Source organism: Convolutriloba macropyga, chromosome 8 (assembly GCF_964194025.1).
Source record: "Convolutriloba macropyga chromosome 8, txConMacr16.3, whole genome shotgun sequence".
NCBI lineage: Eukaryota > Metazoa > Xenacoelomorpha > Acoela > Convolutidae > Convolutriloba > Convolutriloba macropyga.
In genome coordinates this window covers 56,593,872-56,611,357 of record NC_134475.1, presented here as the reverse complement: position 1 = coordinate 56,611,357, position 17,486 = coordinate 56,593,872, and the positions used below count along the sequence as shown (strand labels likewise).

At 37.7% G+C, this 17,486-nt stretch overlaps 1 protein-coding gene across 2 annotated transcripts in view; it reads left to right on the top strand.

Annotated features, from left to right (window-relative positions):
- Nucleotides 1-10,974, top strand: part of LOC142344211 (gamma-aminobutyric acid type B receptor subunit 2-like) — a 34,240-nt gene extending 23,266 nt beyond the window's left edge. For both annotated transcript variants that reach the window (XM_075395760.1, XM_075395761.1), the window contains exons 4-8: nucleotides 1,087-1,243; nucleotides 1,720-1,788; nucleotides 7,758-7,993; nucleotides 8,721-9,859; nucleotides 10,423-10,974. In XM_075395760.1, the coding sequence (XP_075251875.1) occupies nucleotides 1,087-1,243; nucleotides 1,720-1,788; nucleotides 7,758-7,993; nucleotides 8,721-9,859; nucleotides 10,423-10,743 (1,922 nt within the window). In that variant the 3' untranslated portion in view covers nucleotides 10,744-10,974. The remainder of the gene's footprint in view (nucleotides 1-1,086; nucleotides 1,244-1,719; nucleotides 1,789-7,757; nucleotides 7,994-8,720; nucleotides 9,860-10,422) is intronic.
- The last annotated feature ends 6,512 nt before the right edge of the window (nucleotides 10,975-17,486 follow it).

The following is a 17,486-nucleotide window of genomic DNA, read 5'->3' as shown; positions in this document are numbered from 1 at the left end:
GGTATGCCCCCGGCATCATTTTTTAGCACCCCGGAAAAGTGCCCAAAAAGTAATACCAAAATCGTGGCACGTTGCGAAAGTTTTCTGAATTCGAAATTTTCACTCGAAATTTTTTGAAAAGTTAGTTTTGACTTGGGAATCAACTTGCAAGTGTAATCCAAGTCTTGGCGAAGACTTGTCAGACTTGCAGACTTGTTTTTAGACGTGCAGAGTACTGATATATGCTTGTAGACTTGCAATTTGACGTGCCCAGTACTGATCTTGACTTGCAGTTCAGTACGGGGGCCCCTATCATGAACTACGGGTGTTTCACTTAAATCGCAAGCCATTTCTTCCCGTATAAATTTAATCTTACCAGTTCAACAGTTTTATGACGGGAAAAGTAATTTTCACACAGCTCGTTCCAGATACTGAACTAAACCTGTTAAACATTTTCATATTACAAAAACACAATAAGTGTATCAAATTTTTTTGCACTTGTTTCATTTTGTGTTTAAGATTACCCGGTATTATTTCCGGGAATCCATGCACTGAGGCTCACTCAAGGGCAGCCCAATTATATTCATAGAAAAAACTGGCTAATGAATTACACAATATGCCATGTATTTTTGGTAAATTACAACTTTTTTGCTTGGGCCATCACGAAAAGAATATTTCAACTACCAAATATTTGGGATAATTTTAATTCCGGGGAAAATTTTTGCTGTCATTAATCTGTGTCAATAAACTAATACCCATTTTAAAATTGATAATGGCTTTTGTGCAACTAGCCGTTCAAATAAATGACACGCATATTTTTTAGCATATTCACCTGAACAAAGTGGGGAGAATAAAAAAACATTTTATATGTGGAAAATTAAAAAACGCTGATGAAATGAGATTCATAAACTGTTGATCTGTTGTATTGATAACCACCGCTAAGTTAACCAAGTTAATTATCAAGTTGATAGAGTAAAAAAAAAACTTCCAAATAAATGTTAATTTGAGAAAAAAAATAGCAAAAGTACCAATTATACATGGCTACATTACATCGGGGGGGGGGGGGGGGAGGGGGAGGGGACTTCCTGTATCTGATGTTATTTACAGATGTGTTCATTGGTCCACCATGTACAGTCGAGTCTGTAGATGTGGTGTCATTTGTGGCACATCCTTTTTTCCACAACTCAGACTACCAGAGACCCTTTTTGGTGGCAACGGCTGCTGGATACAACCGGGAACACGATGATGAAACGGAGCTCTACAGGTAGGAGTACTGCTGCGTATTGTTTAATAATTCAAGTCAACAACCCTATCCCCCCACCCTCAACAAATTTTGTTCGCAGTTCGGCTGTAATTTTCCTCCCATAATTCTGAGCAGGCAACTCTAGTCACTGATACGCTTCCATTTATGTTAGCATTCAACTGTCATATATTTCTCTTATTAATTAACCTGATTTTAGGAAACACTTCATTTTGGTCAAGATAATTTAAAAAATCATACCAAATGGCTAACGTTGTGAAATTGATGGCTGCAGAAAATTGATTGTATTATGTTTTCTGTAAAATGACGTCATTGAATTTTTTGTTCTAGTTTCTCTTGCTTTTAAAAAAAATACACGGCGTATGAACATAAAGACGAAGACAAACTAGAGCACTTATGATTTCCTTCTGAAAATGAATGAGAAAACAAGTAAGAAGTCTCTTATCGTCGATAACAGATAATTGCACATTGCTTTACAGGAAACTGGTGCCGAATGACTTTGAGTTTCAACACTTGCAACTGATTGGAGAGAGGTTCAACTGGTCAAGGTGAATCTTTCTTTTCTTTTAAAAAAACTCGTTTACTTAAACTCATTGGCATGTAAATTGCCCAACTTAAATAAACACTTCGAAGGATTACTTAGATATAGACGGCTCCGAAAGGCTACGAAGTCCTATTACGTGTCTGTAAAAACCTATTAAGGATGCGTTTTTCGAACTTTATTTATTAAGCAATAATTTTTGTACTGAAATTTTTTGTTTGCCAATTCAATGTTTGCCAATGAACAAAAACAATCCATTAGAAGTAACAAAAAACTAACTGCGCACTTTATATGCCATAAGTTTTAAAATTTTCTTTGATGCCTTTTTTGCTGCGAATTTTACTTACTTTTTCTGTATTAAGCAGATTTTACAGAGATTCCATCCAACAACTTACTGCGAGATCAAATAGAGCATGGTTGTTTTGTGTTCTATCATGTGGGTGAACCATATTTGCTGTTGAATTTCTTCAATTTTAGACGCCAAAATTCGTCTTCAGTATTTTTCAGATGGTCGCAATAGATATCTTATTCAAACGAATAGAACCATTTTCCGATCATTATCTGAATTATGGACTTTACATCATACAATAATAATGATAATAATAATAATAATAATAATAATAATAATAATAATAATAATAATAATAATAATAATAATAATATTGAATTCAACCAAACATGGTTACAACCAGCTTGGTAGACCCCAGATTAGGGGAGAAATCAAGTTTCAATAATTAAATTTTCTCGAAAACTTTCCATCCTGAAGGGTAACTTTTATATTTGAACCTTTTCAATGCCTCCCCTTCCAAAAAGATCTTCACTTCTCTTCGAAACTGATATGGATTTTTGTGTGGTGAATAGTTAGCAAAACTGTTAAGTTGAGACAAAGAATTATTGAATCGGGCTACTCTATTAAAGTAATTATTTTCAGAACGTTTCCGAAATGTTTTTCTCGCTTCAATAAAAATTTTTTCGCTTGATCTGGTCTTTGGACAACCGAAAGTTATTGACCAGTGGTCTGACGCATTCATCGAAGTTAACCCCATTAAAATCTTGTTAAGCAGAATTAGGTCGTTAAGAACTAGAAAATAACTGACTGGCAATAGGCGATTTCGAATTAGGCTCTCAACGTATTCTTTGTCACCCAGAACAGAACGGCAAGTTATCCATTTTAAACATGATCTCTGCAGTCTTTCCAAGCGTTGAAGATACTGTGGTCCTGGGTTCCAGACATTTGACGCATAAAAGACCGCAGAGAATATATATGTTTTCACCAACGTGCATTTGACCGTTTCTTTTGTGGTGCGGGGTATAACTCTTCTTAAATGATTCAGTTTTTGAAAACCTTTCTTTACCGCCATTTCGAGGTGACAATTCCAAGTCATGCTGGCCGTAAAAATTAATCCGAGATCTTTAATTTGTTTTTCATTTTTGATGGCAATTCCTTTTGCAAATAACTCTGTAGACGAATTATATGTATTTTTGTATGAGAACTCGAGAATGCTGAATTTGTCAAAATTGAAATTTAGTTTGTTTGAACCAGACCATTCGATAGCTCTATTTATATCAAACTGAAGTTCTTCACGTTCTGAAATCTGTCCTATTATTTTCGTATCATCGGCATAAAGGAATGTTTTATTATTAAGTTGATCAGGTAGGTCATTTATGTACACGGAGAACAAAAACACAGCAAATATTGATCCCTGGGGACCCCCGCTTGAGATTTTTGAGAAAGTCGAGTAACTGTCTGCAATTTTTACTCTCTGCTGCCGATCAACCAGATAAGAAGCAAAAAACTTCAAAAACTTTTCATCAAACCCAAAACGAGCGAGCTTTTGAAGCACAATGTTAAAATTAATCGTATCAAAAGCTTTAGCAATGTCCAAGTAAACTGTTATCGGGGATGAATTTTCGTCTAAAGCTTGATATAAGTTATCACAATATAGTAACAATTGGGTAACTGTTGAATGTTTTTGCCGAAAACCATGTTGAGCAGTGCAAAGCTTCTTTTCGAATGTCTTCTTAATTTGTTTGTAAACTATTCTTTCAAAAACTATAGAAATTGCACAGAGCATTGCAACCGGTCTGTAGTTTTTAATTTCCATTTTGCTACCATTTTTATGATGAGGACGCACGTGTGTGTTTTTCCAGACTTTGGGAAATTGGCAAGCGTTAATAATGCAGCTAAATATATACAAGATACCATTTATAACGTACGGCGCAGAAGCTTTAAGGAGTGATGGTGTTATTTAATCATAAGAGTTGGCACCACATTTAGTTTGTGATATTTCATCTAGCACATCTTTTGCGTTGAATGTGATATCGTCTAGAAAGATCTCTGGTTGAGCTGTTTCAGGCACAACAATGTCAGAATTATCTTCGATAAATACTGAAGAAAAATGCTCGTTGAAACTTTCCGCAATTTGCTGAGAACCCATTATATCTTGGCCTCTGTATTTCATTTTCTCGGGGAAAGTTTGTTCTTGGTTTAGTCTTCGCAAAAATTTGTATGCATCGTTGTTTGTTGAAATACAGAAACCCTCAATAAAATATTGTTTGTCCTTAAGCAAGGATAAATTTAACTCCATCTCTAAATTTCTAATTTCCTCTGCTCTTTTGTTTGTTTTCCTTAGCGTCTTCAGCTTGTTTTCTATGTGTACACTATGGGAAGACATATACGATGGTGCGTCAAGCCGGCGTTTTGTTATACGAGGTATTGACTTTTCACAAGCATTGTAGAAACTCTGATAAAAGCAATGTAGCAAGTCATTGGGACATCTGTTTGACATAGTGGGGATTTCAAAATGAGAGATGAATAAGTGCCAATCAGCCTTGTTGATGTTGAGTTTCTGGAAGAGAGGCTTTTGTTCTTTTCTTGTGAGTCTGACAGAAATTTCTGCTATGAACAATTTGTGATCTGAGAAGGAATTGGCCTCAACCACTAGATTACATTGCTCCAGATTATTGCATAAAAAGATGTCGGGACAACAGCTGGAGTTGAGGATTGAGCAAAGGTTCAGAGCATCTATTTCTTTTATGAAAGCTTTTTCATATTCATTACTACTAGAAAGTGTATTACAGTCAGCATGTGAAAAATTAATATCACCATTCATAATTATCAGTTTTTTCTGAGTACTGGAGTCAAAAAGCGACTCCAATTTAAATAATGCTATTCTTATTGAACTTCGTAAATCTGTATCAGAAACCCGGTATTTGCTGTTTTGTGGAGGGTTATACAAGGTGATGATTATTAACACAATGTCGTTCAGGAAATAAACAGAACATGACAAAAAATCGAAATTTGTTTCAATTTCTGCTGCTTTATTGAAACAAAGATTTGTTTTGTGAGCTATAAGAGTACCACCGTGAGTTCCAACTTTTCTGTCTTTTCTGGACTGCACGAAATATTGCCGATTTAGGAAAATTTCTGAATTTCTTACTTCATCTGTAAGCCATGTTTCAGTTAAGCAAAGTATGTCAATATCATGTTCCCTTAGTAAAATATCGAGATTCATTCTGCGATCAATTGTTAAAATTGACCGGCAGTTCAAAAAACCTATCTTCAGTACTTGTTTTTCCTCTAGTCATGATCGTGAATTTGTTTGATGGCCTATCTTCTGACATGTCTCTTCTACTGAGAGAGTTATGTCTACGAGCTGGTTTTCGACGAACAACGCTCCCGATCTAATTTTGATTTCTGATCTGTTAATGTTCAGTTTTTGAGCAAGTTTAAAACGATAGTCAAGTAGCTTCTTTTCTTTCTCCCAATCATCTTTGGATAAGAAAGCTTTCACAAAAATGTTTTGAGCCTTCAATTTTTGATTCGACATCAAGAGCAGTCGATAGTTCCAAGGATTAGTCAACTTAACTACAATTGGACGTGTTCTTTGTGCTGCTTCATCAAACTTCCCCAGCCGGAAAACATCTTCAACCATGAATTTGTCAATTCCACAAGACTGCAATCTCTTCTACTTTTTTCTTGTCGTAGCTGATCAGCTCTACAAAAGAAGTTGTTCCCGTACCATCTTTGGGTTTCTCAGCAACTCCAAAAAGAATCAATTTGTTAAGGTTTTCACTTTTTTGAATTTGATTTTTGTCACTTGGTGTTTTTGAAGAGAGCTGTTTATCTGTTTCGGAAATTTTTGATTTCATATTTGTGTGAACATTTCTTATGCAATCGCGAATTTCAGTTTTGAATGATTCTATTTCCGATTTCAAGTTGCCTTTGATATCCTCAATTTTTTGAGATAGTTCGTCTTTAATGTTTGACTGATCTTGGGGAATCACGACTTGATTTCGACAATGTACACATGCCCAAAAACATCCATTAATGTTCCCCAGTATCCTAAAATTTTCCTCTGACAGGTCTGTGCAGTTAACATGGAACCATTTGAGACACTTGAAGCATTGTATGCTAAATGCACTACAGTTGTTACTACATATACCGCATGGAAAATCTTCAGAAGACGCTTGTTTTATTTTAGAGCCTTTTTTGTGAGGCATGTTTTTTAAACTGCCCAGTGGCACCTCACGGAACCTGGGGACAGCATAAGACTAGGGATGCCTCAATGCTACAAAACCTTTTGAGGGAACAGTTCTTCTTTTTAAAATCAACAAAACAACCAAATAAATGGAACGATCTAACCGGATATATTGAGTCCTTTTTCTAGCTTCAGAGTGTTTTTCCACCCCAAAATAACATTCAGGACGCAAAAAAATAAAGCTTTCTCGTTCTGAAATTTATGATAATTCTTTGATATATCAGATCTTTTCTCAACGCTTTTCTATAAGGCAAAGCTAACGCACGTGCATAATCTAACTTTTCGTCATCAACTATGATTGATTGTATTTTTCCCTCCAACATGGTACTGCTTTGATCAGAAAACTGGAAATTATACAACTGGTTCAGCAAGGTTTTAACAAGTACCTTCTATTATCTTTTAATTCGCTATCGAACGAAGTTTGACGCAGTTATTGTAAAAGTGTATGTCTTTTTATGACTCGAAAAGGAGTATTGATATACTAATGACTTTTTAGCTAAAGCAATTTTTTTCATGACTTGAACTTTGACTTTAATTTTCATGGTCGACAGGTCAATTTGAGAAGTTCTGTTCTCACAACAGTCCCCTCTCCATATCCGAAAAACTACAGATTTCACACCCTGCCCGACCTATCTACTGCCCCCACATATACCTAACTCTCCCGCATCTACATAACCCCAAACCCCCTCACCATCCTCCCCAAACATAATTATCCTCCCCACCCCCCGCATACAGACCTCCCTTATTACGTACCCCTCCCCCACCTATCAACCGCAACCCCCCCCCCCCACAAACACACACACACACACACATGCCTACACCCCCCAACATACATGCTCTACGAACCCCCAAACCCACACAATTAAAAAAAACATTGCACATTGCGCCTGCTTTTTGTTCATAACGCTTCAGTTCTATTAGGTAATTTTTTAAATTTATTTCACTTTGATATTTCCGTTCTAGGTAGAACACTAGCCCTTTTTCTTCAATATTTGTGATTTAGGGAATTGATTGCACGACTCTTAGAGTCGCTTCTGGATTTCTACCGGCTATAACTGTTATGCAAAAATTTTGCTTAACCATTTTTGCGCTGATGTTCTAAATCATTCTTCGACTTCTCAGGTGACTTTTTCACGCTACTCTTCTTCATTGAGTCGCAATTGCTCTCACTCGGAAGAAAGTCTGTTGCCAAAGTAAAACCGGCTGTAGCATATCAAACTCAAATGCTGGGAAGCCGAGTGGTGATTGCTTTTGTCAAGGACTGCGAGGGTCGTGGGGTCGAAGCCCACCCTCGTCGGATAATTTTACACTCCTAAACAAAACATGATCAAGGCTAAGGCTCTTGAATTAAATTGCCCCGCCTGTCACTTTTGAGCGATTAGTCCCACATTAGTCTGTTTATGTTGTAATCTTTAATAAAGAGCACATTGTTCAGATACGGCATCGTGTATGACTCTGGCATCTCCTCGATTCTGGAAGATGTCCGTGAGAGTGCGGAGGGATCTCTGATCCTCTCTTTTTTCATGGATGACTCGGCCGACATCCACCAACTGACGGAGGATATGGAAATATTCAAAGACAAGGATGTCAAAATCATTCGATCCATGTTGCAATCCAATCACCATGGCAAGATGGTCTGTGCTGCATACAGAGCTGGGTTGATGACATCCGGTATGATTTTAGGCACAGTTTTGAAATTCTGTGGACGTCAACAAAAGATTGATTTACCCGGGTCGAAAAATTTGTTAGAAATGCTCTGAAATGCGCAGAATATTCGAAAATTTCAGCGCAAAACTTTACATAATAATGCGCTGAGATGCGCTGAAAATCATCATGGTAAAGACATCGTTACTCCCCTTTCCCCCTTAAATGATTTTATTGAACGCTAAATTTTGTTATAGTCCAATATAGCTTCGATTTTTACTTACAACGCTTAAGAAGACTGTTCTGAGCTTCCTTATATGGTAAAAATTAATAAAAAAGTGGCCTTAAAAAATCGTAAGGAAAACTCTCGCTATTAGAAATGCTCGCTCCCGGTTACATGGAAATTTACCCGAAGCCAAAATATCCAATATCAAAGTACCCATTTTATTCCCTCAGGTCGTTTTTTTTTCAATAATCCGATAACAATTCAGGAGTTGGCATTGTAAGCAAATTTTCTTGTACTTAGCTGAATGATTTGATCTCATGTTTCGTTGTGATAGTTTCTTCTCAAGTCCCGTGGGCAGCTGCGGCGTGGCCATAGCCTGCGACGCATGACCAAATTCATTGATTGCGCAGCTCTTTAACACTCAAGTGCGAGTTTATTTCCATACGGGTATTTTTTCTTTATGGTTTTCTATTTAAACTGTGAGTACTTTGAAGCGGTTGTCTACGGTTCATTTTGTATTTATTGCAGAGTACGTGTGGTTCATCGGCGAATGGACGTGGGACCTGATTGAACAAACGTTACCCGACTACTGCTCCGATTCCGAGATCGAACGAATCAAAAACGAAGCCAACAGCTTCCTTTCATTTGCCTCCGATCCCTCCAGCATCCCTGGAGTCCAGTCTGATGTAGGTTTGACATCGGAAGAGGTCAAATCTGAGATCAAGACCAGACTTGCAAGTTCTGGATCCGAGGTCTCTTCTTGGGATCTGTACGTCTATGATTGCGTGTGGGTGATAGCTCGGAGTGTTGAAGCGTTGCTCACTTCAAAATCGAACAGTGAAAAACTGGCAGACTTCATTGAAAAACTGGACGAAACTGCATTTTACGGGGTTTCGGGTTTCGTAGGTTTTGAAGGCTTCAATCCCGCATCACCGCATATGAGACTTGACCAGTGGATCGAAATGACTGAGCGAGTTAAAGTTGCCCAATTTTCCAAAGCCTATTTAAACATTTTCCAAGAGATTGAATGGAAAGATGGGAGGGCGCCACTGGACTACAGCCCGAAGAAGGAGGTGGAATTTGTTCACGAGACGGAGACGGTGAACAAAATAGCTGCCATCATTTGCAACAGTGGAGCAGCTCTAGGAATCTTGCTGTGTATTGTTGTGATGATCGTGAACTTTGTCTACCGACAGGAAAAGATCATCAAAATCACCTCACCTGTAATCAACTACTTTATCATATCCGGATCAATCTTGCTTTTGGTTTGCGTCATTGCAATGTCACCCACAGCTGTAACTCTGGACACGGATATATTTGTCGCATGTTGTTACGTCAACAGTATCTGTCTCAACATTGGGTTCACGATGACTTTTGGAGCCCTGTTTGCCAAGACATGGAGGGTTTACAGAGCGTTTTCTCGAAGAAGTGCGGAAAAATTGACCATCACCGACTGCCAGTTGGTGACGACAACTCTGGTTCTGGTGTTGTTTGACGGAGTTCTGTTGACTATGATGCTGTTCTTTGATCCTATTGGATACGAGAGTGAGATCACGAGACAGGAAGTGCAGATTGTTGACGAGTTGAGATCTACGGAGACGACCTGGACTGTGTTGAGCTGTACAGTTCCTGCGAACCCCTTCTATTACGCATCTGCCGCGTTCAAGGTAAAACTGAATCCATCCACCCAAGTTGTTCTATCCTAGATTAAGGTTCCAAGCAGAAACTATCATTGATCAGATACACTCGTACTCTTAGCTCGTAGCTCGCGAGGGTCTAGCAAAAGCGAAAACCAATATAGTGTAGTCAAAGGTCTTTTGGATCGAACTGATCAGAACTCATCCTGGTTTTGCAACCTCATCTTGAGTTCCCTTGTTCAATCATTCGGTGAACAACTGAAACCCGGGTCGAGGAATTCTTCAAAATTTATGTAAGAAATGCGCTGACAATCGCTGAAAAAAAAATATTTTTCAGCGGATAAATATTACATATGAATCCGCCTTAAAGAATTTGACCGGAATGTTGCTTAAAGTGCTTACTTTTTTCTTATCTCACAGGAAATAACTGAGAAAAACTTACGAGATGCTCAAAAAGGGGGCGCATTAGAAAATTAGCTTTATTTCTAGAAATCAACACATCTAATCAAAGATAGCAGCTCTTGGTTGTTCTGGTCTAAACGGCTCATACAAAAGGGAATAATAAATCATGTTTATGTACTGTTTGTTTTCAGTGTCTGATGTTGCTGTTCGGTGGCTTCGTCGCCTTCGAGACCCGAAAGGTTCACGTTGACGCTGTAAAAGACAGCAAATCCATCGGAGTATGCATGTACAACTACACAGTCAGCAGTGTAATTGGAGTGGTGGTGGGGGTGGTCCTCGACTGGCAACCCACCCACTCATACCCCCTACTGGCCCCCCTAATACTCATGCTGGCAACATTCCCTATTCTGCTGCTGTTCGCGCCTCGACACCTACTACTTCTGGTCAGATCACGCAAACAACCACCGCCGGCTGTCAATGTCAGGAAAACCACCACGGCTGGGACTACTTAACAATAAATATCGGTTAACATGACTGATCTCGTGAAAGTATTTGATTCACAAAGTAGAACTTCAGCCCTAATTGAGACCAGCTGAAACCAGGTCGAGTGGTCGACTTTATGGAAGTACTCAAAAACGGGGTATATTTCCCGACGTCAATTGCATGGTGAACGACACAGGGAACAGTCGACTCAAAGAATATAAATCTAAAAATGGAAAAAAACGGGCATATAAAATATCAAAATTGATTAAGGTCGGCCCAGAGTCTTTATACACAAAATTGGTCTCCCGCTGTGTCTTACTACCCAGTATCGGTGGGCCAGAATCTTTTTTTAATTTTTTTTTTGCAAAGTTCTTCCTCAAAATTTTTTCATGAAACAATTTCTGATAAAACGACGAATGATTTTCCATAAACTTTGGCTTTTATACAGGAAGCACTAAAACAAAAATTTCTTGAACTTCATAAACTCACATGAAAAAATTTGCAGTAAATTCTACTATCCGTTGATTCCAACAGTTCAGAAGTTGCGTGCCAGCTGTAAAAACTAAAATCAGGTAAAAAAAAACCTATTAATTGAACAGAAAAACTTAAAACTATTTTTTACCGATTGAAAATTCGTGAAGTGCAATCTCCATTATGGCAGGTTGCCGTAAAAAATTCCCAAAAATTTGTAAATAAAAAAGGCTCGAAGAAGTATTTAGTGAGCGGTATCAACATCACAGATGTCACGTCATATCAGAAAGAACTTGAAAAAAGCCATAAAAAAAATTGTTTTAAAAAAAGCTAGCTTATTGAATGCTACCAAAAAGTTTTATTGTCAACGAGAAGTTAGGAAACTCCAAAACGAAGACCAGTTGTTCAATACCATTCAGAGGACAATGAAAACCCTCTGGCAATCTTTTACTCAAAAAGGAGCGTCCCGTCGGACTCCTCAACTGGCCAAACAAAACAGATTAATGAACAGACAATTAAAAAAGACACATCCTGTTTCCATATACCAGGTGGAACAATACTTTTCATCGCGATAAAAAATTATCTTTAAAAAGTCTAACAATGGGAGCACGATTTAGTAAAATCCCAAAATGATACGATGACTGTGGGGTTCAAACTACGATAAATGAGTGTGCTCTAAATCAATTTTGGGCAATTTTGCAATTCGTTCAACTTCTGTCAACAGCGAAGAAGATACCAAAAACTTTATTTAGTTGCACAGAGGAGCTCTTTCAACCCACAAAACTGGGAAACGATTCACAAGACCCCAGTAACAATTATAACGAATTCACATATCAGCAAACAATTCTCCGTTTAAAGAGTCCAAACCCGCGCTATTTCCACTAAAACTTCGTTTGCGATAGTTCAGAAGTCTTTCGGTAATCAAAGATGACTGCATCTCAAATCCTGCCTGTGTTGATTTTTGGAAAAAATCTTTTGCAATAAGCAAATGTCTAATGTATGCTTTCAACAGAGATGGAAAAAACACTTAGCAAACAACAAAAAAATGTAAATGAACAAGTGGCTGCTGTGGAGGATGGATTAGTGTGCTCCTCTTTGGTACGAAGCGGCTCTGATGAAGCAAACAAAACAGAAAAGCGGAGAGATAATTGACCCTCTCGTTTTTAACTTCCTAATGAACAATGGAAACACTCGCATCCAAGCGTTATCCTAATGAAAGAAAAATCCTTGATCTGTTAGAAGACCATAGCTACGAATATCATGAAATTGATGAAGCAAATGCGTTTTTACAACTTCACTCAATTTCCAAATATAATGCTAATGGGCCGTCGAAGTTTTACCCGGAGCATCTCCTTCGCGCAATTAATTGTTCATTTTGCAATCAATACTTGCGGGCAAGGAAATTCTTAAACAAATGAGTGAGGTTCACCATCACCGGTAAGCTGCGAAGTTTTGTCACTCAGTCCAGAATTGCGACTACGCATTTCTCTCAATAAATGTCAGGATGATCTTGGTAGCTCTGCCTAAAACAATTTGTCAGGCAGACATACTTCCACTAAATAAAACGATCGTTCGTTATCTCTCTAGTTCTCTCTTTCTCTTTTTCTCTTTAGCACAATCAGGTGCTTGGTTGTCTGCAGCTCCAATTGCAGCTCTGAGAATTTATCTATCCCCATTGAAATCTGTACTGCTCTTAAATACCACTTGGGTGTCAAAGTTTACGTGAACGAATGCAAATGTTCTTTTTGTAAGTCTAGGACTCATGAATTACATCAGCCTGATCGAGCGCACATTTATCGCCATCTGTGAACAGAAAAGTTCAATACCCTGCAACAATTCCAGATGGGCAACGAATTCTTACCTGTACGGAATTTGAGTCAAAAAACATTATTGGTGATAACTGTCACTTCTCCCTTGCAATTAATCTTTATCTGCAATATGGCGGAGAAGCGTGGTTTTGCACTCTCAGCTGCCGAGAACAGAAAGTTCAATCATTGCACCCAGAATTGTATCCCATTGGCATCATGTTCACTCCTCAGGCGTTTGAGTCGTTTGGAGATTTTTCAGAGGCAGATCGTAAGACCCTCAAACGAATCGTCATTCTGGCTGATAACAGAAGTTCCGAGCCTGCTGGTTTCTTTCTGGCTTTCAGTTTTCAATCTCCATTAGTCTCTGTTACAGCTAGTCGCGAGTCTGCAATCATGCTCATTGCAAGAGATGCGAGATCATAGGCAGATAAGGATTGCGAGCATGTCTTTGAATCCTCATCTCCCCGTTAAAAGTGGAGTCTTCTTTGTCTCGGCCAACAACTGGGGATCTCAAGATATTCTGAGTGATTGTTTGCGTCGTAAATAAGTGTGGAAAAAATTTGGGCAATAGAAATGAAGAAATAACACTATCAATAATAATAATGTCAATGATCGGTTATGAACCAAAATTTCCTTAATTTACACTTCAAAGGGAAAAAGTTATTTCATCGATATGTTATGCTGCACCAATATTTATCTTAACGAAAGTTGGTTAAATAAAAAATATGATAAGGAATCAATTTTAGCGCATTTTTTGCTAACAAACATGGCAAAATTCGTTTGTTGTTAAAGTTAGTTTAAAAAATTAAGCCAGATAATTGCAAAAAAAATCTAAATCTGTTGGCGTTTTGTTCAATTCCAAAGTGGTAGCAAAAATTGGGATAAAATAAAAGCGGCCTAAAGCACAAGTGGTTATGAGATAATACACAGATTGAAGATCAATTACTTAAACTTGGGAAGACCTTTGTCAATTTTTGTAGTTCACACATCTTTCCTCTCACCTTTGCCCATTATAATTCACCTTTTATCGAATTTTGTTTGTTTGCAGGAACTTTCCCATTACCGCGTAATCAAACAACCCCCAACCAATCTGAAGAAATTTACCACTTTTTTGGTTTTAAAAGAAATCGAAAAAGGGTCTTAAATTTCAGCGAAATATCAAATGCACCATTTAGAGCAGTTTTGACAGTTTGCAGAATTTATTGTTGTTTCGATTCTTAATGTTGATATCATTTGATAAAAGTGCGACTGATCAATATTTTCGTACGAGATTGAGATTTAATTAATTTGACATTTTGAAAATAGATGTAGTTTCATTTTAGGTTTAAAGAATCATCATAGATTGCTGCTTGCCAAATTCAGTGTTTTCTTGGACTTTTTTCTTACAGGTGACACAGAGCTGTAAAAAAAAGTTTTTTCAGTGATTAACGCAAAATGAGCCGAAATAAAATTTAGCCGACGTACAAGTAAGCCAAATGTTATATTTTTTGCAATTTTTTAGAAATAATGTATTGTTACACGTTACAATCAAGACAGCACATAAATTTTCTTTTTTTAATCTATTCGAAAGCACCAATTAATAACCGAAGGATTCCACTCATCTTGGAAATATCTTGGCAAGGACTCATACCTGGAGAAAGTAAGGAAAGAAAGTGTACTGGTAGAGGGCTGAAAACTTTGTTTCTAATTCATCCTACAAAGTATGTCGTTTTTAGACATCTAATGACTGCAAATCTTATCATGACCACGCTTCTCATCCAATCTGTGAGGTAATCAGGAAATACAGTCATGTCTCCTGGCCAAGCTGAGAGTAGGAGGGAGGCGCGTCAACTGGTCCTATTTATAAAAAATTTCATCTCTAATTTTGGCTGACATGATTTGTCGCTTGACCGATTATTCGTCTGACTCGGGATTTGATTTTTTACCCTCAAAAACAGGATGACCAGGTAGCGCTCGGAGGGCATTAAACTCGAATTCAACTTATAGACTTCATCTTATAGACTAAGAATTCAACTATTAGACTTCAACTTATATAACTTCTAAAAATTGTAAAACTTACATAACTTATCAAAAAATGTCTAGTACTGGTGTCAACATTGTCTACATTATCAACATCGTCTACTAATGCACGGTCCTCCATTATAGTTAAAAGTTGAGCTCAATTCTTTTGCTCCTGAAGCGTGAACATGGGTAAATGCGCGTTTTTCAACTCAGTAAAGCAACATAGAATTTGATAGTAAATTTTTATTAGTTGCATTGATGCTAAATGAAAAAAAAACTTTGTACTATAAGTTAAACATCATCTATCAGGAGAAGCTTTGAAACAGTCCAAGTCTAAATTCTGAAACACTTCTAGCGTTTGGTGTTCCGCAAGGTTGTCTCCCTCTATTTGTACCTCTGCGTTTTTCTGCAACATCATTATCCACTGTTTCAACTCCGATATCTCATTTCTCATGCTGATTACGGAACTGTTTTTCGCCTGGTGGAATAAGGACATCAAAATGGCATATTTTATACCACAATAGTCGTTAACCGAGCAAAATCTACTCAACTATTATCTGGCCATGAAATTCATTATCCGATTACTGATTTGGAACCACATTCCACTGGAAAAGTGGATTCACATTCCACAACAAAAACAGGCGCGGAGTTTCGGAAATATAGGAACAATCGTTTCATGGTAGAAACCCCGACGACTTTTTTGCAAGAACCTTCAAGGTTCTCGCATATGATGCTGATTTTAAAAGATCCCAACAATTTCAACGTAAACTAATGGATTTTGATCAGAGCAAAAAGATGCAAATACTTCGACACTATGCCAGCCATCATTAATCTAAAAACACGTATTTTTAGTTGTTCACATGCACGTATGAAAAAGAAAACATCAAGGATGGAGAAAAACAGTTCCCTGCTTATCCTTTGATCCAACTTGTCCCCTTGTGCTAAAACGTCTGACGTAAGATCTAACTCTTTTGATCCAAAGTTACTGTTTTTGGACGGCAGTGGAACGTCAACATTGACATCACCTGATTGTTGTCTCTCAAAGTTGTTGTTCTGGTTTTTGTTGGTGTTGATGTTGTCGTTATCCTCATTGGCAATTATGTTGACAATGTTGTTCCGGTGACTGCCATTGGCTGTTATTGTACTGAAAAGCAGACGAGTATGGGGAAACCAAGTGTCAATTTTAAATTTGCAAAAATATGATTTTTCTCTAAAAATTAGGGTACTAGTTCTAGAATAATTAAAAAGATACCATTTGAAAACCATGGGTGGCGTACAATTCTAACGTGACTTTTCGAAAAAATGCGGTTTTTTGAAACCTACGTTATTAAAAATTTTTAATCTATCATACTGTTTTGAGAAAATTAAAATTTCACTCAACTTAGTTATGTCTTTATAACTGCCTTTAACGAAATCAGATCTCATTTTCCGCTAAACTTCAGATAAGAGTTGCTCCCGAACGACTAGTGGGAGCTCTAACGTATAAAAAGACTGCTTCAGTCGGGGGTCGGGGGGGGCATGAAAGTAAATAAAATCAATATGGGGCTTCAAATAACGTCATTGGAGGTTATTATATACCACTTTAGTCAATAATAAAACTTAAAGTGCAAAAAATAAACCAATTTTGGCGAACTTTTCAATTGACCCTTAGTAGCGAACTGCCGCCACTTCAGTTCAGCTGCTTAAAATTGTGAATGAGAGGGATTTCTAAGTCTTGCAAAACCAAAAAGTCAAAGGCGTAAAATTCACTTGAAAAGTCAAATGGGTCAAGCAAAAATTTTGCGTATAAAAACATAGCCGGTAGAACATCGGAAACGACTCGAGGAGTCGTGCAATATAGTTACTAACCTAACCTTAACTAAAACAAGAAATTTCAAAATAATTACTAGCCTAATGCAACTGTACACATGGTCTTCAAACATGAGGACACAGATTTTAGTTTAGGAGTCTGGGTAGGCGAGGGATGGGGTTAGATGGAAGGGGGTATTTTATGTCGGCAGTAGGGGGGGGGGGGGGGGTACGTGGGGCTTAGAGGCTAGAGACTAGGTGATGGTTAGTAAAGGTAATAGGTAGGTTGGTGGGAGAGGTGGGGAGGAGATAGTTGGGGTGGAGTAGTTGTAGTTGGGGGGGTGATGGTTGTAGTTTAAATAGAAAAATATAGCTGACAGATTGCCACAAAATAGCCGCAATAGCTTCGTAGATCTGCAGTCTTAGATAAGCAGTACAAAAGGCTGACCAAAAAATTACAAAGAGCGAAAAATGACGTCACGCACGCTTTTCAGTTGAAATTGCATGAACGAATGAACAAAAGGCAGATTTGAAGTGATTGAAGTCATATGGTCGTAAAAATCTTGACGACGAAACAAAAAACCTGGCAGTACAAGTCCTGAAACACAATTCAAAGAATTGTAATAATTAAAGACCTGACAATCATTTACTCCACTTTAAAAGGCGAATAAGAGCTGTTAGTACTAGGATTAAGCAATAAAACA